Raw genomic sequence first — 20,825 nt, 5'->3', positions numbered from 1 at the left:
CTACTCTCCCCATTTCCTTGGCCTCCTTGTTCCCTCCAATATTCAGGCATGCTCCCACCTCAGGGCCTTTGCACTTTCTGTTCCCTTTGCTTTCTACCTGACCTTCTTCAGGTCTTTCATCAAAAATCTTTCTCAGTGAGACCTTCCCTAACTGACCTGACATCCAATTTCAAAGTGGAATCGATCAGCATCTTGCACTCCTTTCCTTGTCCTGTTTCACTCCACGACATTTGTCTGATACACCATATATTTTACTGGTTTACTCATGTGTGTCTCCTCCCAATAGACATCCTCAGGAGAGCAGGGATTACTGTCTGTTTTGTTCACTGCTGTCTCCCCAGTTCCTGGCACATAGTAGGTGCTCAGTAAATTTTTTTTAAAGGAAGATTAGCCTTGAGCTAACATCTACTGCCAATCCTCCTCTTTTTGCTGAGGAAGACTGGCCCTGAGCTAACATCCCTGCCCATCTTCCTCTACTTTATATGTGAGATGCCTGCCGCAGCATGGCTTGCCAAGCAGTGCGTAGGTCCGTGCCTGGGATCTGGACCGGCAAACCTTGGGCCACTGAAGTGGAACATGTGAACTTAACCACTGTGCCACCGGGCCGGCCCCCTGAATAAACATTTGAAGGATGAATTCAGATGCTTGGGCCCCATGAATTAGAACCTGGTGTGTGTAGGTAGAGCCCAGAAATCTGTATTTTGAAAAGGTACCCCTCGTAGTTGGGGTGGAGAAGCCCTACGTCGGAATGGCAGCAGTAGAGAGGCCCACAAATATCACGCCCAGTCCAGCCCTCTCATTTCACCGATGATGATCGGGGAGGCCCGAGCAGGGAGCAGTTGCCCCAGGTTGCAGGGAGGGTCGGGGCAGAGGAAGAACTAGAATTTAGATGCGGGCGCCCAGCACAGGGCTCTCTCTGCAGCCCCGGCCTGCCTGGGCCCGCCCAGTCTGATCCCAGGGCAGGCTGTGAGGGGAACCACTGAGTCACTGGAACAGAGGCTCAGGGCTGGGGGCGCCCCCAGCGCAGGGTGCAGTGGGGCGGCACGGAGCTGCCCTCACCTCCTCTGGGTGACTGAGGCTGAGAAGGAAAGGCAGAGCTCATTCTGGCCTCCGACCCTGAGGCAGCCTCCCTTCCAGGAGCCTTTCCTCCGCCCGAACTAACCTAGTGGCGAAGTTATGTCAATGTTTAACTTCAAGAGTTGATCACAGCCTTTGGAATGACTAATCATTAAAAAAAATGGTAAGACTAGTCAGTGACAATTGAAATTGAGCTTTAAGGAGATGCTAAAATCTAGCTGGCAGGCAGAATTTGGTGGGGCCTCTGTGACACTGGAGTGGGGGAAGTTTCAAAAATGTTTGAATGCCTCTGTACCTGGATCTAGGATTTCCCAAACCTGGAGCCCTTGAAAAAACGCAGATTCCATCATTGCCCAGATGTTGGGTTCCATGCGTCTTGGATCAGGCTCAGGAATTTGGGTCTTAAGGATTTCTTATGCTTGCAAGGCTGAGAAACACTGCCCTGGGCCAGGAGCCGGTGGAGTGCTGGATCTTGTAGGGTAATGAGGCCTCGGTGTCAGGCCCTCCCTCATTCCTACTCTGTTTAGAAGCTGCAAGACACAATTTCAGTGCATTAAAGAAAAAACTAGGATGTCTGTAACCCCCAGTGGACCATCGCACTTGTCAGATGCATCTATTGCTCCAAAGAATGCCCTGGGCACCTTGGGACTCAGCAGTTACTGAAGATGGTCTGTCCTACCCGGATTATTCCAGTGGGCAGAGGTTGCTAGGAGATGGCCCCGGGATGGCAGGAGATGGCAGGAGCTGGGGGAGCATCACTGGGCTCTGTGGGAAGAGCGCCCTGACTGGCTCCAGTGATAATTTGGACCCAGCCAGGCCTGACTCCTGCAGCTCACGTGGATCATGACTCTGCTGTCCCAGTGCTCCCAGGTTTACACACACAGGGCTCACAGTCACACATATACCCCCCAAACACACATTTACCCAGGGAAGCGAGAGAGCCTAGGCCCCCACTGGACAGAACACTGTCCTCCTCAACTCACCCTCCCAGCCCGGCCCGGTCTCTCTAAAGCACAGCTCCTGAGAAGCTCCTGCTCAAATCTCCCCATAGTTCCTTCCCACTGCCGTCCCATCAGAGGGATGCACTTTGGTTCGACCTTCACGGCTGCTGTAACCTGGATACAACTGCTTCCTGGTGGAAAGCAGCCTAGCGGCCCCCAAAGATATCCACGTTCTAACCCCTGGGACCTGGGAGCGTGGCACACGGCATGGGGGATCTCTGCGATGGGGAGACTGTGCTGGGTTATCCAGGGGCCCCCGATCTGATGGCAGGAGTCCTTAAAAGCGGGGAACCTTTCCTGTTTGTGGTTAGAGATGAGATGATGGAGGAAGAATGGTCAGAGATATGACGCTGCTGGTTTTGAGATGGAGGAAGGGGGCCGCGAGCCAAGGAATGTGGGCAGCCTCTGGAAGCTGGAAAAGGCCAGGAAGTGGATTTTCCCCCTAGAGCCTCCAGAAAGAAACTTGACACTCCAGACATCTTCATTTTACCCCGGTGAGACGCACGTCCGACTTCCACAGAACCGTCAGATGATAACTTTGTATTAAGACACTAAAGTTGTAATTTGACAGCAATAGAAAACTAACACATTCCCCATTGAAGTTTCCTCCAACCAGTTAGTCTCCAGCTCTTCTTAGCCCAGACACCACGTGTTTTCCTCCTGTTGCCCCCGTCCAGGGTACTCAGATTGCCTCCTTCTCCTGAGCTCCTGTGGACAAGTGCCTTTCACCGACCACCTGCTGTCAGCATTCACCTTCTGCCTGCTCGCCCTGTGCTCTCACCCCTGCGCCCTAAGCTCCCTGAAGGCAGCCTCTGTGACTTATTCTCCTCTGGGCCATGACCAGCAGTGGTCCACAGAGGTTTGCATAATGGGCCTGGGGCATCCTTATGTAAGAACCTCTGCTTCTTAGCCCCCAGCGGCATCAGGAAGGCCTGGGGAATCTTGACAAAAACCCCCACTCTATCAATTCACCGTCAGATAATGGGAGGCAGCTCCACACGTGTTATTGGGGGGAAAGTTGGAAGATTCAGAGTTAAGTGGAAAAAGCAGGGAGTTGAAGGGTGAGACTATGTTGCCACTTGTGTAAAAAAGGGGAAAATATTTACATAATTTTAGAAAGAATCGACTATCTTTAGAAAGATATGAAAATAGGTAAGAGGACATAACCCCCTGGAACTTTCTGAATCCTGTACCATATATACATGTTACCTATTCACAAAAGTAGGTAAAATTGTAAAAATTCAAAATACTGATTCTGGCTGCATCGCCGGACGGGATCCAGGACGTGCCATGCGGGGCGCACCATCCGCAGCTCACTCTGAGTCAGGAGCTGAGCTGTCAGGAAGCGGGCAGGGCCAAGACGCAGAGGATATTTGGAAGCATAAACTTAACATGCACTTAATCGGGAAAAGAAATAGAAAGCTCTCCGAGGAACCGTGAAGCCAGGTCGGGGAACCCACTGACATCGTCCCACCTCTGCATTTTGTAGACGAGGAAAGAGACAGAGAGTGACTTGCCCAAAGCCACACAGTCAGTGTCCCAGGAATGTGTGATAATGACAATGACATTGACTCCCACCGTCATGCAGGGAGCCTGCTGACTCACAGGGCAGGAGGACAGGAAGATAGAGAAGAAAACACCATCTTTAATCAACCCACCTGCACAGAAACCAGGGGACAGTCCCTGCCTTGCAAGGCCCCAGTGAGAAGAGAACTTGGTCATCTTGCAAAAACCGTCTTATAAAAACAGAGGCTTCGAAGCACCAGTGGCTGAACCTATTGAGTAGAAAGGGGGCTGAAAGAGTGGGGGCGAGATGACAGCTGGCTGGGGTGGGAGAAGAGAGGGCTGGAGGAAAGAGGTGGCCCAGGGGCCACATAGCAGCCAGACCTGAAGGGAGCTGTTCCCTCTTGAGCTGTAGCCATCAGCTAACTGGGCTGACCGTCTGGGACCTTGGTGCCTGTGGTGACCAGTGGAACTCCTGGGCTGGCTGCTTGCACAGCCCTGCAGGTGGATGAGGGGGGGTGGGGTCCAAGCTCAGGCTCTGTTGGCCTTGACAGTAGGGAATGCTAGACCGGAGGGCAGAGGGTAAGGAATCTCCCAGAGTGGTCACCACGGATGGGCTCAGGTGTGCAAACCATCTCACTTCCTAACCCAGGGCCACTCCCATTTCACAAACCAGGAAGCTGAGGCCTGATCCTCTGCCCTGGGACTCACGAGCCAGGCCACAGGACGCAGGGTCCACAGGGGTGTCTGTAGGGAGGTGGGGAGAATGAGCTCCCATCTCTGCTTGCTCTCAAGGAGGGTGCTGGCCCTCCAGACCCCCGTCATGACCCATACCCCCATTCTGCCTCTTCAGAACTCCTTTGGGGCTTTGTAGAGGTTGCTTCTGGGAACTGGAGTGGTCATAGACACTGGTGACCTGTGAACACGGGTGACTGGGCAGTGCTGACTAGCCTTCTTCCACTCTGGAGGCACAGGCCTTCCAAGGTGAGGTGGATGGAGCCATCAGGGGTTGGTGGAGTCGCTGAAGGCATAAGGAATCCTGGGTGTGGCAGACCCAGCCTCAGGGACCTGAAAGTGGGTGGGATGACTGAATTGCGGCCTCCCTTTCCTGGAGAGAGTCTGACAGGTTTGCCAAGGGTGGACAGAGGCAGGCTTCCCTGTAGGTCAGGCTGAATTCAGGGCTCTGGGCTCCGTCCATCCGGTTCCCGACAAGAGAACGGTATATTGCTTTCAGAGGTGCGTTGGCGAGTGGTAGCAGGGATGCGTGAGTGTAGCGTAGACCACAGGGGTTCTAGAGTGTCCAAGGTGGAAAGAGGCTTGGAAATGGAACTTAGAGATCAGACGCTGGGTTTTGGTGTCTGAAACTACAGAAAGTACACTGTGTTCAGAACCTGCCTCCACCAAAAGCCTAGCTGTGTGGCCTCAAGCAAATCGCTTCACATCTCTGGGCCTCAGTTTCCAATATCTGCAAAGTGGGAATTATAATCCCAGCCTAGCCCAGGGAATTGAGTGTCCAATGAGAAGGCTGGAAAGAGCTCCAACTACTACAGAATTACTTTAATTATCTGAGGTGGGGCAACGGAGGTCCAGAGAGCACAAGAGCTTTGCCAGATGTCACACAGAGGGTCAGCCATGGAACTGCGATTAGAACCCAGGACTCCTGCTCCTAGTTCCCGGTACCTTGCCCCAGAGCTGGTGAACGAGCGCGGTGAGATGGGGTGAGTCTGTCCGTCCTGCCATTTCTCTCTGGACAGGGGACAGGGTGTTGGGTGAAGGGTGAAAGAGAGAGGCTGGAGAAGGGAGGGAGGCCCCAGCGCACGCCGAGGCTAAGATAAAAAAAATACAAAGCCCGTGATCCCCCGGCCCGCCCCGCCCCTCAAGTCCCGGCTGGCTGCGAGGGGCCGAGTCCACGTCTGCGGCAGAGCGGGCGGCGCAGGCTGCGGTCGGTCCGCGGCCGCCAGGGGGCGCGCCCGCCGTCCTGGCCCGAGTCCCGGGCGGCGGCTGTCCGTCTAGTGGCGGAGCTCCTCACGTGGGTGGGCGTGGGGCAGAAGCTACCCCGACCTGGAGGAAACAAAGGCAGGTGAGCGGGGAGGACCCCGAGGCATGGGGGCGGAGAGATCGGGCTGCCCTACCCGCTCCTCCTCTCCTCCTTTCTCCTCCACTCACGCCCCGGGCCCTCCACCCCATTCCCACCCCGCTGCGCGCCACGACCCACGTGTACAGAGGCTGCAGTTGTAAATGCGACGTCTTCTGGGGCGCCTGGTATCCGTACGAGTCAAAGCCGCCGATGAAGTCAACTGCGGAAGGGGAAGTGGCGCACGGTTAGGGATGAGGCTGTGGGGGGCGAGTTACGGGAGGCTGGGTCCTGAAAGGGAGGAATCTGAGGGCCAGACTGGTACAGGGCCTTAGTGGGGACGCTTTGCTGCCGGATCTTGAGGGATGGGCCTATGGCGGCCGGGACTTGGAGGAGCTCCGCCAGGGCTGGGCCAAGGTCCTAAGGACAGAGAGAGCTTGTGGGATGAGGGTGGGGGTGGGGGTGGGGCAGTCCTTAAAAGAGGGAAGGCTCTTGGGGGTGGGACCCGAGACACTTAAGGGGGCAAGACCTCTGGAGGGGGAGGGGAGGACACGAGACTGGGAACGGGATGGGGGTGGGGATGCTTGACAAGGGTGGGGGCTTCTCAAGGCCCTCGGAGGGACAGGGCTTAAGAGGGGCAGTAGGGGGGAGGTGCCGGGGCCGTGGACTGGGCACCTGGATGTCTGGGGCTCAGCCCAGAATGGGCTAGCTATGCAGACCCCCATCCACACCTGATGCCTCTCCCCCACCCAAGAGGGGTCCTTTGGGCGACGCAGGGCTCCGTCCCGCAGAGGTGGCTCCGGCCCTGTCCAGGGTGCTGAAGGCGCGGGGGCTGGGGGGGGGGGGCCGGGGGGCGGGGCGCGGCCAGGCTTCCCCCTGCCCTAGGGGTGCGCACTCACAGCTGTCCTCCTCCTCCAGGAACACTTTGCTCACGTAGCAGGCAAACACGAAGCCGAACAGCTGGGGGAAGGAAGGAGAAGACGCTCTTTCTCCACCCCCGCCTGGCCCTGCCCACCTGGACTAGAGGGGTGGAGGGGCGGGTGCACTGAGATGAAGGCAAAACCAGAACAACCTGAAGTTAAATATCTGAGCCTTAACCTCAGATATAACTGGTTCCGTTTGCCGTTCTGGGAGTGTGACTTTGGACAAGTAATTATCTTATGTCTTTTTTTTTTTTTTGCTGACGAAGATTCACCCTGAGCTAACTTCTGTGCCAGTCTTCCTCTATTTTGTATGTGGGTTGCCACCACAGCATGGCTGATGAGTGGTGTAGGTCCACGCCCAGGATCTGAACCTTTGAACCTGAGCCACCGAAGGGGAGCACACCAGACTCAACCACTACGCCAAAGGGCTGACCCTATCTTACCTCTTTGAGCCTCAGTTTCCTCAGTTGGACCTGGGCAGTACCTTCCTGACTCATCAAGATGAAAGAGGATTATGTGACTTTGTGTGTGTAAAGTGCCTAGGGCAGGGCTGGCCCTTCTAGAAATGGGAACTATGACTATCTTGGAGCCATTCTTATTTTAGTTTCACAACTCTGTGAGGCTGATATTGTCATTCCTTTTTGTGAATAAGGAAACAAGCCTGGAGAGGACAAATGACTTGTCCAAGGTCACACAGCAGGTATATTGCAGAGTTAAACCCAGGACTGACTCATGGTCTGATGCCTCATCCTAGTCCTTAAACCTGCTCACTCACTGAACAGGGGCTGGGGCAGCGGTGAAGGGAGGCGGCCCGAGGTCTGAAACAGCCAGGCAGAAGCACAGGCTGCAAGACCTGGGCTCGTCCCTTCTTAACCGGGGCTAACCCAAGGGGTTTGTGGACTGCAGGGCGGGGGTGGGAAGGGCAGGAGGGCAGGAGACTCACAGCCAGGAAGATCTGCAGGGCGCTGCTGAGTGCTTCGATGTAGGGGTAGTCGAGCAGGCAGCCGGTGACCGAGATGACATGGTGGTCCTCCAGGGCCAGGCGGGAGTTCAGGACGGGCGTCACCAGGCAGCCTGGCCCATTCTCCATCCACCAAGAGCGGTGCAGGGACGTGTTGAAGGTCATGATGAAGTCCCGGTCCTGGGGGCAGAGGGGCCTGGGACACTGAGCTGGGCGGAGGGATCCTCCCAGGGCCCAGGCAACTGAGCCTGTCGGAGCAGCCTCCTCTCCTGGCTTGATGCGTGAAGGGCACGGAGGGAGCCTGTATCCGCGAGTCTACATTTGGCCAGGAGGGGGCGCTCGATGACCACGCAGGCCTCACTCTTCCATCGGCAATGGAAGGGGCTGGTGCCCACCCACAGGCGCCCCAGAATTTTAGGGCTGGAAGGGACATGAACAGTGACCGGGTCCAATTTCCCAACCTTTGGTGAAATCCTCAATACAGGCCCCTTCACAGTCCATTCAGCCTCTCCACTGCTCTCCCTGTGTGTGACCCTGGGCAGACCTCTCCTCTCTTTGGTCCTTGGTCTCTATTTGAAAAGGAGAAGGGGCAGGCCCAGCTCACGAGTTCTTACCCGCTGCTGAGCAGGTGCCAAGAACCAAGATGTGTGATCTCGTTTCATCCCCTCAGCCACCACACGCAGTCTGCACTTACTAGAGGAGGACACTGAAGTTCAGAGAGGGTAGGCCACTTGCCCAGGGTGACACAGCTAGGAAATGTTCGAGCTGGGATTTGAATCTAGTAGAGCTACAAAGCCAATGCTCTCATTTATATATTTTGCCTCCTTTATATCTAAGAACAGAAGTTGTGCCCTCTGAGCTTGCTGGGCTCCAAGCTAAAAACTTCCACTTTCTTCAATAGTTCTCCATGTAACCTGGTCCACTCAATTTTCCCCGAACAAACTCTAACTAGTCTCTTTCTCTTCTGAAAAATATCTATCAGAACTGGACTCAAATCTTTGCGGTCTAAGCAGTACACAGTGCGTGGCATCTTCACCTCCCTTGCACTGACCACACATGCAGTCTAAGAGCTGCTTTCCGGGCCACCACATACTGTGTTTCTACTGAGCTTGTGGTCACCTGGGACCCCAGCCCATCCCCACACAGACTGCCCTTCAGTCTTGTCTGCTCCAGAGAAGTGCAGAGGAGGCCAGAAACACAAATGTGGGCGTGGAGGATGGGAGCACAGATTGTCTGGGCGAGTAGAGGGAGGTCTCTACAAGAGATGATGTCCCAGACCCACACCACCCCAGGAGCCCTCGGGGTCTGGGGATGGGGAAGGCCAGGCTCTGCCCTCTGGCGCTGCCAGGCCTGAGGCTTACCTGGGACAGCTGGCCGACCTCCAGGTAGAAGCAGATGATAAATGCATTCCAGCCGACCCAGAGCACCAGCCAGGCTGCGTACTGGGGAAAACAGGGGTGGGGTGAGGGCGGGGACTGGACCAGTGGGGATGGGGCATGTCAATGGGGACAGAGCTCACAGACTGAGGAGACCTCTGCAGGGGAAACGATGACACTAGCTCACTCAGAGAGCACTTTATAGTTTACAAATCATTTTTCCATCCACCCCGTCCTTACAGCAGCCCTGCAGGGAAGGCACTGCCCTCTCTTTAATTAAGCCCAGAGAGGAGGTTTCAGTTTTCCAAGATCACACAGCTAGGAAGAGGTAGGGCTGGCCCTCACGCCCTCTGGTAGCTAATCCTACCCTCTCTGCAGAGATGACAGACACCAGACAGCATCCATGGCAAAGAGCTAGATATTTCCACTCCAGTCCTGGGCCTGCAATTCCAGTGGCTGTCACGGCAGATGGTGCCTGGGCCTTTCCTGAGACCTGGAGAGAAGGGTTCTCTCATGTCAGGTGAGAGAGCGCTTGCGAAGGGCCCTGTTCACCTGGCTCTGGGAGCTGAGCCCATGCTAGGTGGGGAGAAGCCCTAGAACGAGTGGGAGGTGGCTCTGCTGTAGCATGCCATTGTGTGTCATCGTTACTGTAGGTGTCAGGCCTTTATGTAGCAAATCTACCAAAAAGCCTTTTCCCTCAAGAGAGGCGTATGAATGGGTCGCTGAGGAAGAGCGGGGGGCCAGGGTGAGCCTAGTGGAAACAGGAGTTTGACAGAGACTCTTGAGGACCAGGGCTTGGAAAGAGGAAGCAGGAAGAGGGAGCCAGGGACACAATCCACTCCTGGGGCTGGAGCACAGGAGGCACTGACCTCAAAGCCACCTTCGCCACTCTCGGCCACATTCTTGATGAATATCAAGGAACAAAGGTCAAGGCTTCCAGAAGCAGCTTGAGAAACTAGACAAGACAAGGCCCCTTCCTCCCAAGGGCTTTATGAGGCAGCGTGGTGACACGGCAGGAACCTTCACTCTGGATCTGATGCTCTAACATTGCTACTTGTTAGCTGTGTGACCTTAGGAAGCCTCATAACCTTTCTGAGCCTCCTTTCCTCATCTGGAAAATGGAGATGGTAAGACAGACCCTGCAGGGCTATTGCAAAGATAAGTAAAGCAGGAAAAACTGTTAGCAGTGTGCCTGGCACGTGGTAGGCATTCACTAGATGATCTATCTTGTTAACATTTGGATTTTTCCCTAGAAAATTCTTTAGGAAAAATACCAGTCTTGTCTCTGCCGAGCAAAGAAGCATTGGGATTCGGGCACCCATGCCCCCAGCCGGGCTAGAGCCCAGACGGAGCAGGGGGCTGGGTACATGGGGGCAGGGGCAGCTCTGGCTGGAGGAGCAGGGGCGATGGCTGGAGGGGAGGGGAGCGGGCTTCTTGGGGAGGGCCCAGGTGAGTCGTACCAGAATGAGGTACCGGGAGCGGTACTGCACTGTGCCGAAGATGCCCAGGATGACGGCCATGATGTGCAGGAAGTTGGCGAGGATGGGAGCCCATTGGTAGCCCAGGAAGTCAAAGATCTGCCGCTGCAGCGCGGCCACCTGTGGGGAAGAGCGGGCTGAGGGCATAGTCACCCCTTAAAAGGGCAGGACGGGGACTCCTCCTTGACCTTGTGAAGCAGGTGACCCCAGTTACCATGGTGATGAGGCACCATGGCCTGATTGTACGCAAGCCTCAGTTCCGAACGGATGCTGGAGGTGGGACAAGGCTGCAGGAGCGAGAGCGGGACTGAGCCCGAGCATCCCTCTCGGGTGGGCTGCGGGGAGAGGGGAGTCAGAGTTCAGAACACCGTCCTCCCTGCCAGGAGACCCTCTCCACCAGCAGCTCCTGCACCTGCCCCACATGGGACTCTCAGCTGGTGGAGGCAGGGTCCAGCCCTGGCCATGGGCTGAGCCGGGCCCTGGAGGGCCCAGGGAAGGACCCGGGCCTGAGTCACCTCTTCCAAAGACCCCATCTGGAGGTTGTCCTGGCCCAGAGAATCCATGGGCCGCAGAGAAAGGGATTTTTTTCACACCCCTTCCCCAGGGAGCTATAGTAGATTGCAGAATTGGCCTCAAATTCTTCCTCTCCCCTTTTCCATGCTCTGTGCTTGGTCATGTGACTTGCTCTGCCCAAGGGCACTTGAGCAAACCTAATGCCAGTAAAGGCTTGAAAACAGCCGGTTCCCCTGAGCCTGCCTACCTGCTGCATTGTGACATAGAGGACACCTTGTAAAGGAGCCCAAGCTCGCCCACTGGAGGAAGAGAGCAACGCCGAGAACTGAGGCACCCTGCTGACAGCTGGTCAGCCAGCAGACACCCGAGTCAGCCCACCTACATCCTTTGGACGCCAGCCAACCCACCAGGTGACCACAGACACGCAGCCCAGTCCAGAAGAATCTCCCAGCTGACCGACAGAATCGTGAGCTCAATAAGATGGTTCTTTCAAACCACCAGGTCTTGGAGCGAGCTGTGACACAGCCAAAGCTAACTGACAGAGGACTCAGTCAACACACCCTTCCCAGCAGCCCCTGGTTCCATCTTTCAGCCGATACCCTCAGGAACGAAGGTGCCAAGGACACCTGCTGTTATTGACTGTCTGACATCCCTTCCTCTGGCGACAGAACCCACCTCTTTCTTGGGAAACTACCTCCCAGCCCCTCAGTCCACGCGGCTTGGGTGGGGCTGAGCCCACCAGTAATTCCCCAGGTCTGACCGAATGATCCACAGCGGGGATCTGGGCAGCGGTGCGCGTCCACCCCTTGCCCGGCTCCTGAGTCTCCCCGGATAGTTGCCGGAGCATCGGGACACAGATGCTCTCCAGCTGCCAGGATAGCCAAACGGGTGTTGTGTCAGCTTGGAGCTGCTGGTGACTGTCTTTGTCACCTCACGGGGACAGCCTACTGAGGAGGAAGCCAAAACTGAGACAGAGAGAGAGGGAGGGAGGAAGGGTGAACGAGCAAGGAGAGGGACATTGACCAGCGTGTCCTGGGGACGTTGTTTTAGGTCCAGGAATCTAGCTAAACCTGAAACGCACTCTCTCTCCTTGTGCATGTGATTCCTGTCACTTGCAACCAAGAGTCCTAAGAAAAGAGAAGAGGGTCTGGCCGGGGAGGGAGACGGAAGATTTGGATAAAGTGCGAAGACCCCAGAAGCCTTATTCCCGGCAGGGAGGCAGGAGGAGGTGGAGCTGATGCTACCACACAGATGGCAAAGCTTGGGCAGAGACCCAGGAAGCTGCAGGCCCAAACCTGGCACCCACCCACCTGGCACCAGCCTGCTCTTGTTGGCGACCCCCCTCCCAGGGCCCTGCAGATGGAAAGAGCTCTCCAAGCTCATCTCTCACTGGACAGTCCCTGGCAGAAAAACAGAGCTGAGATCATTATCTCATTTTGAAGAAAGAGACCAGGAAGCTCAGAGAGGGGAAGTGACTTGCCCAAGGTCACCCAGCAGGTTGCAGAGCCAGGCAGCCATTCTGCCTTTCTCTGCCACCTGTTCCATCTTGGTACCAACTCACCACCTTTCCCAGTTGGCACTGGCCTGGGAGTTAAGAGGTGTGGTTTCTGGTTGAGAGTCTGACCCTGACTCCTGGGTGACCTTAGGCAGGCCACCTGCCCAGCTGGGTCTCGGGCTCCTCTTCCAGACATAGAGGCCACTGGACTGGATGACCTTCAAGGACTCTGCCAGTTTTGACTCCACTGGCCTGCTGACCTTGAGGGAGAAATTCCCCAAGCCACCCCCCATCCCAAAAGCTCCTGCCCTATTTCTGTCCTTCTCATTTCCACCCTGACTCTGCCAGGCCTTAGGGAGCCCTGGTGGTTTGGGGTCCAGCTTGATGCTCTCAACTCAGCTGGCACCTGGTCCTGGCCAGGGGCTGCCATCAGAGGATAGAGGCGGCAGCTGTGACAGAGTTGCCCAGGCTCACACTGTGGCCGTGGAGACAGCCTGCCTGGATATGCCTACCTAAAACACGACAGCACCCCACCCCCACCCTGGCCCTTGTTCAAAACCCCTCTGTGTTTTCAGGGACCTCATTGACAGACTGTTGGACAGTTGTCAAAAAGAGAAGCTTTGGAGTCCTTAAAACTCAGGTTCAAGTTGCAGCTCTGCTCTGTGACTTAGGGCAAGTTACTTTCCCTCTCTGAGCCTATTTCTTCAACTATAAATAGGGAAGCTAATCCCTCCCTTGAGAAGTTGTTGTGAGGACATGGAGACAGCACGTAAACTAACAGAAAATTAGACTTAATAAATGGTGGCTAATTAGTGGAAGACCTAATAGTTGAAGCTTCTTAGTTTGGCATTGATAGGATTGGGCTCACTCCTTAGCTCCTGGTCAGCTCCTGCCCCCAAGCGGCTGAAATAACAGTTGAAGTCCCACCTTCATTTCCCTTTTCCTTCATCCAAGTCCTCCTTGGTCTTCAAAGGACAGCATAATTCCTGTCTTTTCTAGGAAGACCTCCCTGACCAGCCCCAAAGGACCTCTCCTTCCACTGCACATGGAGCCCTGGCTGGTCTTGTCCTTCTCAGCCATCGCTCCAGCATCCCTGCATCCTCACATGCAACACCCGCTCCTTCATCTCCACCCCACCCACATCCATTTATCCATCGCTCTGACATGTGACACGCCCTCATCCATCTAGGGTCCATCGCTTATTTATTCACAGAACATTTATGCGCTGGGATGCAGAAGTGAGTGAGCTGTGGTTCCTGCCCTTCGGGAACTCAGAGGCTAGTAGAGGAGACGGATAATCACAAAGCAGCGTCGTCAGCGCTCTAACCCAGACCTGACTGATGCTGTCTCTCCCTCCAATGCTGAGCGCAGAGATGGATTTAAATATACACAGATATTTTTGGGGGGGCCGGCCCCGTGGCCAAGTGGTTAAGTTCACACGCTCCGCTGTGGCGGCCCAGGGTTTTGCTGGTTCGCTCGTCAGGCCACGCTGAGGTGGCGTCCCACGTGCCACAACTAGAAGGACCCACACCTAGAATATACAACTATGTACCGGGGGGCTTTGGGGAGAAAAAAGCAGAAAGAAAAAGAAAAAAGAAGATGGCAACAGTTGTTAGCTCAGGTGCCAATTTTTAAAAATAAATAAATATACATATATATTTTTAATTGAGATTCTGTGTTTTATAAATAATCTTAATTCTAAAGTTATTATTATTATTATTTTTTTTCTTTTTGAGGAGGATTAGCCCTGAGCTAACATCTGCTGCCAATCCTCCTCTTTTTGCTGAGGAAGACTGGCCCTGACCTAACATCCATGCCCATCTTCCTCTACTTTATATGTGAGATGCCTACCACAGCATGGCTTTTGCCAAGCAGTGCCATGTCCGCATCCGGGATCCGAACCGGCGAACCCTGGGCCGCCAAGAGGCGGAACGTGCACACTTAACCGCTGCGCCACTGGGCTGGCGCCTAAAGTTATTATTTTTTATTAGAAAACTAAGTCAAACATTCCAGAACTTCTGCTTGATATGCAGCTAATTAACAAAGATCAGAACAAAAAAATCAGAGGAATATCTTCCCCATCCGGTTATACCACTTAGAAGCAATAACCTGAGGGCTGCAGTGATTGTAAATCATACCTGGCCTTGGCGTGTCTTTCTTACCTTGATGGGAGGAATTATATAGAGACAAGAGCAACCTACACCTTTGCAAAAATTTCAAGAGCATGTGCACTGAGGGGAAAGAGTGACTTTGGGGCTATTTCCACCTGGCCAGCCTGCGAGCCAGGTCAAGCCAGCTTCTTGAGTCTGTCTCCGAAGTGGGCCAGTAGGGAAGCTCCTGTGGGCGACTGATGCAGCCCCTCCCTGACCTCCTGGCAGAGGGAGGCTGGCCATCCAGCCCCCCAGTTGAGTGCTTTTTCTAAAATACGAGTCTGGTCGGATCACTGTCATCAGTGCAGCCCAGACAGCCTGGGGTAATTCCTACAGCCTCTGGGCCTGTCAACTCCCCTGCCACGTAGGATCCCAGACAAGCAGGACGAGTCCCCTGAATATAGTCCCAGAGTGACAGCTCAGAAGAAGTCACACCGATCCTGTCTGGATCTGTCAACGCCCACAGAGCAAGTCCCACGTGCCTGCCATCAGGCCTCTCTACCCGGATCTCCACCGGGCTCTGCCGCTTCCGCTGACCCAGTCTTCCCCCACCCCCTTTCAGGAGCCCTCCCAAACCAGCAGGGGCCTTTTTAGCCTCACTCCTTCCCTGAGGGCCGCCCCCTTACATGTTGCACCCAAGGATGCTGCTTTCTCTGTAGTCTTCTCGAGTGACTGTTTCTCTTCTCTCATCGTCTGTTCCTCAGGCCCAAAGGTGGGGTTGGTACCCTCCGAGGCCCCTAAGCTGCTTGCAGCACTGTCGACCCTGCGCCCCCAGGCTCGGGCCCTGTGGCTATCCCAGCCGCTTCCACTGCCGGCCTCCTCACCTACCAGCCTTCGGGGCTTCCCCTTCTTTGAAACGAGCTGGATCCCTGTGTCATCCTGGTCCACTCTGACACCTGGGGGCCACTCCATCCAGCACCCCAACCTCTCAGTCTTTAAAACTCTTCTCCCGTGACCTTTCCTTCCATTCCTCCTCATCCACAGCCACCCCTTGGACCGTGTCATCACATCCAGTGTCCTCAATTTGACAGCCCCTCTTGGACCACCCCAGCTTGCTTCCCCGCACCCTTCGCGATGACAAGCCCAGTCCAGGGCGTCAGGTCCTCAGCCCCTGCCCCTCGAGGCCCTCCCGTTCCCTGTTCTTCACATCCCAACTTGGCCCGCTGGGGTCGCACCAGCCCTTCCTCAATATCGGCATAGTCGGCAACCCCGACTCTCGTATTCCTCTGCCTTTTCTTTACACCTGTCAGGAAAAGCCCACACCTGCATAAACCCAGTGAACAGTGTTCTCAGTGCTCATAAAGCAGCCATGCACTGCTGGGCAAGTCCCCCGACGGGGCAGACTGGTCCACTGTGGATCCGTAATCGGAGCCTTCAAGAGGCTCCTGATGCCGTCCCACAGCCCGCCTAGGCTTCTCTGGGAACTCACGCTCCCTGATGACTACGTCAGATCTTCTCACTGTCCTCCACCCTCCTGGGGCCCTTGCACCCTCTCAGTGAGGACCTGGTCCCCCCTCACTGCCCGCTGTGTTTGAGGCACTGCCCCCTCCCCCCTGCACTCTGCACTCCATCTTCCCCTGTCTTCTCAGGAGCCCACACCATCCACGGTCCCTTCTCTTGTGTAAACTTGACCTTTCCCTCTGCCAGGATCCTTCCCACTGGGTCCTAAACACACTCAAGCCTCTCCCATTAAAAAAAAGGGGCCCCTGATCCCCTCCAGCTACTGCCCCGTCTGTCTCAATGCTCTCAGACCCCAAACTGTTTGAAGGTCCCCAGGCCCTCCCTGCCCCACACACCTCTGCCCACTTACCTCCTACAGTTTGGTCCAGTGGTTAGGAGCAGAGCCTGGGTTAGAATCCAGGTGCCACTGTTGTTTTTTTTGTGTGAGGAAGATTGGCCCTGAGCCAACATCTGTGCCCATCTTTCTCTACTTTATATGTGGGACACCTGCCACAGCATGGCTTGATGTCCACACCCGGGATCTGAACCAGTGAAACCTGGGCCACCAAAGCAGAACGTGGGCACTTAACTGCTGTGCCACCGGGCCGGCCCCCCACTCCTTATTCGCTGTCTGTCTCCTGCATCAGAAGGCAAACTCCATGAGAGCAGGGATTTCTGCCTGAGATGTTGCCAGTGGTGAGAGCCGTGCCTGGCGCACTGCAGGTGCTGAAGTCAACTCCTTCTCCACCCTCCCTGGCCACTCCCTTGATTCCAGTACAGCCCATCCCCCCAGCAGGTCAGGCCCCTAAATATCCGAACACCCCAGGGCCATATCCTGGCCCCTCTTCCTGCTCCACTTGTCCCAGCAAACGCATACCCAGCCCAGCTTCAGTGACGACCTGCTCACATTTCCGCCTCCAGCCCTTTTATAACCAAGTACCCATTGGATGGCTCATTACGAACCTAATATGCCCCAAACCTGGTCCATTTCCAGTGTTTGGGCCCCATGACATGTCCAGCTGCATGAGCCAGAAAGGTAAACTTTGGGTCCTGGTCTCCCTTCCGCTCCCGCACCTCCACGCCCAGCCTCTCATCAGGTCCCGCTCTCTGCTCTGCCAGTCTCTCACATCTGGTCACTTTTCTCCCTCCACTGTCTTCTCTCACCTGGCTGTTGCAATATCAGCCCTCCCACCCCCCAGCCTCCTTCAAGCCTGACACGCCCAGTCTCCTTTCAGAGGGAAGCCTCCTCGAACCTCCCCTGCTGCCCCTCCCCCTGCCCTTAGCTCCCCACCCCCACCTCTGATTATTTATTTATCGGGTAGCTGCCAGCTGAGGGGGATGCAGTTGCCATGGGAACCTTCAGCCCCGAGTCAGGGCTGCCTCTGTTCTCAGTAGGATGCTCTTGTCTGTCTAGACGCCAACCCCAGGAGCTCAACACCACGTGGGGGGTGAGGGGCGAAGAATGGATAATACAGATGGACCCACCCTGGCCCCAGGAAGCTGGCTAGGGGAGAGGGCAGAAGGGGGCCGGGCTCCGGGCCACGGAACCCATCAGAAGGCTCTTGTGCCCCAGCCCTTAGCAGCCAATCCTGCAAGTCAACGACTTTCCTGGCCAAAAGTCCAGCCATGTCGCCATGGGCCTTAGACACAGAAGTCAGGCTGCCCAAGGAATGACAAGGGAGGGGCCGTGGAAGATTCTGGAGAATGGTTTGGTCCAGCCTGGTACTGTCTCTTTTATCGAATTTAGTTCACCAAGGGCTGAGGTGGGAAGAGCTCCCCATCTGGGGTCAGGCAGACCTGAGTTCCACCCCCAGCTCAGTCCCTGACTCACTGTGTGACCTTGGGCAAGTTACTCCCCCTCTCTGAGCCTGTTTCCTCACTAGGAAAATGTCCTGAGGATTCAGACAGGGCATGTAAAGCTCAGCCTGGCGCGTGGCACACAGCGGTGCGCAGGGTCTGGCAACAGCCTCTGCCGCATCCCCAAACTCAAGCCCCCCTTTTCCCAATGGATTTCTGAGGCAGCTGACAAAATTAAACTCGACTCAGCCCCTCATCCGTGAAATGAGGGAGTGGGACTGAAGCCACAAACAGCAGAGCTGGAAGGACCCCTGGAGATTGCAGCCCTCCCCCTCCCCATCCAACCCCCTCATTAGGCAGGTGAGCAAATCCACAGCAGAGAGGAGCAGGGACTTCTGAGCCGAGGGTCTTCTCTCTCTCCCGGAGCTCTGCCTCCAACTCCGGGCCCATGTGGGGTCAATGCCATTTGAGCATGAGTTGAAACAGACGCCTGCCGAGAGATTAAAATGAGCACATCACGGAGAGCAGGTCGTCTTCGGCAGGGTCAGGAGGATGGGCCCAGTAGGGAGTCAATTCATTGACCAAATATTTCTTGAGCACCTACTGTGTGCCAGGCCCTGTGCAAGGGTGTATGGCACTGAACCAGCTGGCGTGGCTCCTGCCTCAGAGAGCTGAAGTCTAGAGACAGACACCACAGTCCTCTGGGAGCTGATGAGGGGGCTTTTCTGCCAGCTTGCCCAACCACTGTGTGCAGTGATCTGTGGGGACTCCCCCCAACACATAAACGCGCGCACACACACACACACACACTCACACTCCCTTTCTTTTCCAGGGCCCCCGCAACACTTCTGCCTCTCTTTGTCCCAGCCTGGATCCTGCTGGAAAATGGCCAAGGCTGTCACTGTTAAGTGAAAAAAACAAGCTTCAGAACAATACGATTCCATTTATGTAAAAAAAGACTGACACAGAATGTGTGCGACTGTAAATGCAGAATCAAGAGCAGGGAAACCCACAACAAATGGTTGTGAGAAGCTCTCTCCAGGGAGTGGCAATGGGGTGACAGGGACACTTTAAAATACACAAACTTCTGTGTTTCTGAAATTTTTTACAACAAAGTGATATTTCTGAAAAAGTTAAGAAAAAATGTAAAATGCTGTAGATTCATCGCTTAGACTACATAAAAGAGTGCTAGACGGCTCAGAGGCCGCCGCCTCCTCAGACGCACACGTGCTGTGGGACCCCGGGCCAGTCTCCTCCCCTGGGCCTCAGTGTTCCCATCTGTACAGTGGGGGCCTCTGTGGCTCCAAATCGCTCTCCATGCCTGGAGCCGGCACGGCCTGCCTGACAGCCTAATGGCCCTTTTCCCCCAGAGGCTGGTTCTGCGGATCCCCGGTATGGCCTGTCCCTAGGTTCTGCCTGGGTCATCACAGCCCTGCTGCCCCCGCCTGAGCACACACAGACCTGTCGCCACCTCTCCTCCGGGTCCTGCCAGCCAAGTGCCCTCTCCCACAGCCTTAATGTGCCGCCTTGATGTGAAGGTCCCCCTTTTACAGAGAAGGCTGAGAGCAGTCACTCGTGTCTCCTGAAGTCACTCCGACAGGAAAGGGTCCTTGTCTCTACACCCACTCACTAGACATCTCTCCAGAGCACTAGGGACGTAGGCAGGGACAGAGTGGAGGAGGGGACAGAGGGGGCGAGGACCCAACGACCTCTCGAGAGTCAGCCAGTGCAGCCTCCCATGGGCAGTGATGGAGCAGCTAACGCTGATTGATGTCCTATCAGCGCCAGGCACTGTTCTGAGAGCCTCCCATCTGTTCATTCATTCATTCTACAAACAGTTCTCAAGTGCCGAGAACTCAGTGCTGAACAGGGAGGCCTCAGTTCCTGTCCTGATGGGGTGACGGTCCTCTGGTTCCCTCCTCAGTGCAGAGGCCAGAACATCCACCCCAGCCGAGGGCGGAGGGGACGTGGAGAAGGGGTAAGAAGAGAGGAGGTTCTTTCCCATCAGAAACAAAACAAACAAAAATCCCCCAGAAGGAGATTAATAACCTCTCTCAATGGGCCTCAGAAGTGGAGACCCATTTATTGAGCACCTGTTGTACATTACCCCTCATACTCACATCCCATCTCTTAATCCTAGCCCCATTGATGGGTGAGGAAACTGAGGCCCAGAGAAGCAGAGGGGCTCACCCAGGGGCACAGGGAAGAGCTAAGATCCAACCAGTTTACTGGGGGGCCGAGCCCTCGCTCTTCCCTTCTCTCCGAGGCTTGCTCCTGAGCCTGTTTGCATGCCCCGTCATTTGGGACTCTCACCTCCTAAGCTCAAGGGGGCCTTCTGCTTTCTAGGGGAATCTCCTTCCCCTCAGCGCTGCTCCCTCCTCCTTAGGACAGCTCCCCATGCCCTCAAGCCCTCAAGCCCCCAGATTGCCATCTGTCTGTCCTCGAACCCTCCTGCTGTGGCCCAGCTCTCTACCTCCGCAGGGCCAGGGAAGCCAGGGAGCAGCTGGTCATTACTTTGCGCGTAATTAGCCCTCGGAGACCAGCAAGGAGCTGTTAGGGAGGCCCAGGACCATCTCAGAGGGCTGATCTGCCTGGCCCTGGTCCTGTCAAGAGGCAGCCGCTGGGGCTTGGCCTCTGTCTCCATGGCAACCCCACCCCACATCCCAGTGACTGCTGACCCTCCCCAGCTGGGGGGCTCCTCGGCCCCTTCTGGGAAGATCTATGCCGCCACCTCTGAGCTGGCAGCTCCATTAGAATGAAGGGCTTGGCAGTGGTCTAATTAGCATACATCTACATTAATTTGCATAAACGCTAGGGCTAGCAGCCCAGGGTGATACCAAGGTCAGTCGGAAAAATCAAAGGGTCCCTCCATCTCACCGGGTGACTCCTCATCCACCATCTGGTCCAAACCCACAGGTGCCACGGTGGGGGGGTGGGGGGGTGCGGTGTGCAGTGCAGAGAAGGGCCTTCAGGTAGTGGCTCTGTGACTCAGTCTCCCCTTCTGTGGAATGGGGACGAGGATGCCTACATCACAGTA

General features: G+C 55.5%; 1 protein-coding gene across 1 annotated transcript in view; it reads right to left on the bottom strand.

The window, feature by feature from the left end:
- Positions 1 to 2,603: 2,603 nt before the first annotated feature.
- NKAIN1 (sodium/potassium transporting ATPase interacting 1) overlaps positions 2,604 to 20,825 on the bottom strand; it is a 41,481-nt gene continuing 23,259 nt past the window's right edge. The window contains exons 2-7 of the mRNA XM_023634657.2: positions 10,376 to 10,513; positions 8,901 to 8,981; positions 7,522 to 7,719; positions 6,555 to 6,615; positions 5,797 to 5,878; positions 2,604 to 5,642 (exon numbers count right to left, since the gene is read on the bottom strand). Of these exons, the coding sequence (XP_023490425.1) occupies positions 5,633 to 5,642; positions 5,797 to 5,878; positions 6,555 to 6,615; positions 7,522 to 7,719; positions 8,901 to 8,981; positions 10,376 to 10,513 (570 nt within the window). The 3' untranslated portion in view covers positions 2,604 to 5,632. The remainder of the gene's footprint in view (positions 5,643 to 5,796; positions 5,879 to 6,554; positions 6,616 to 7,521; positions 7,720 to 8,900; positions 8,982 to 10,375; positions 10,514 to 20,825) is intronic.

The sequence above is a fragment of the Equus caballus genome, chromosome 2 (genome assembly GCF_041296265.1).
Source record: "Equus caballus isolate H_3958 breed thoroughbred chromosome 2, TB-T2T, whole genome shotgun sequence".
Lineage (NCBI taxonomy): Eukaryota > Metazoa > Chordata > Mammalia > Perissodactyla > Equidae > Equus > Equus caballus.
The sequence above is the reverse complement of the archived record's forward strand: the minus strand, read 5'-3'. Positions and strand labels throughout refer to the sequence as shown.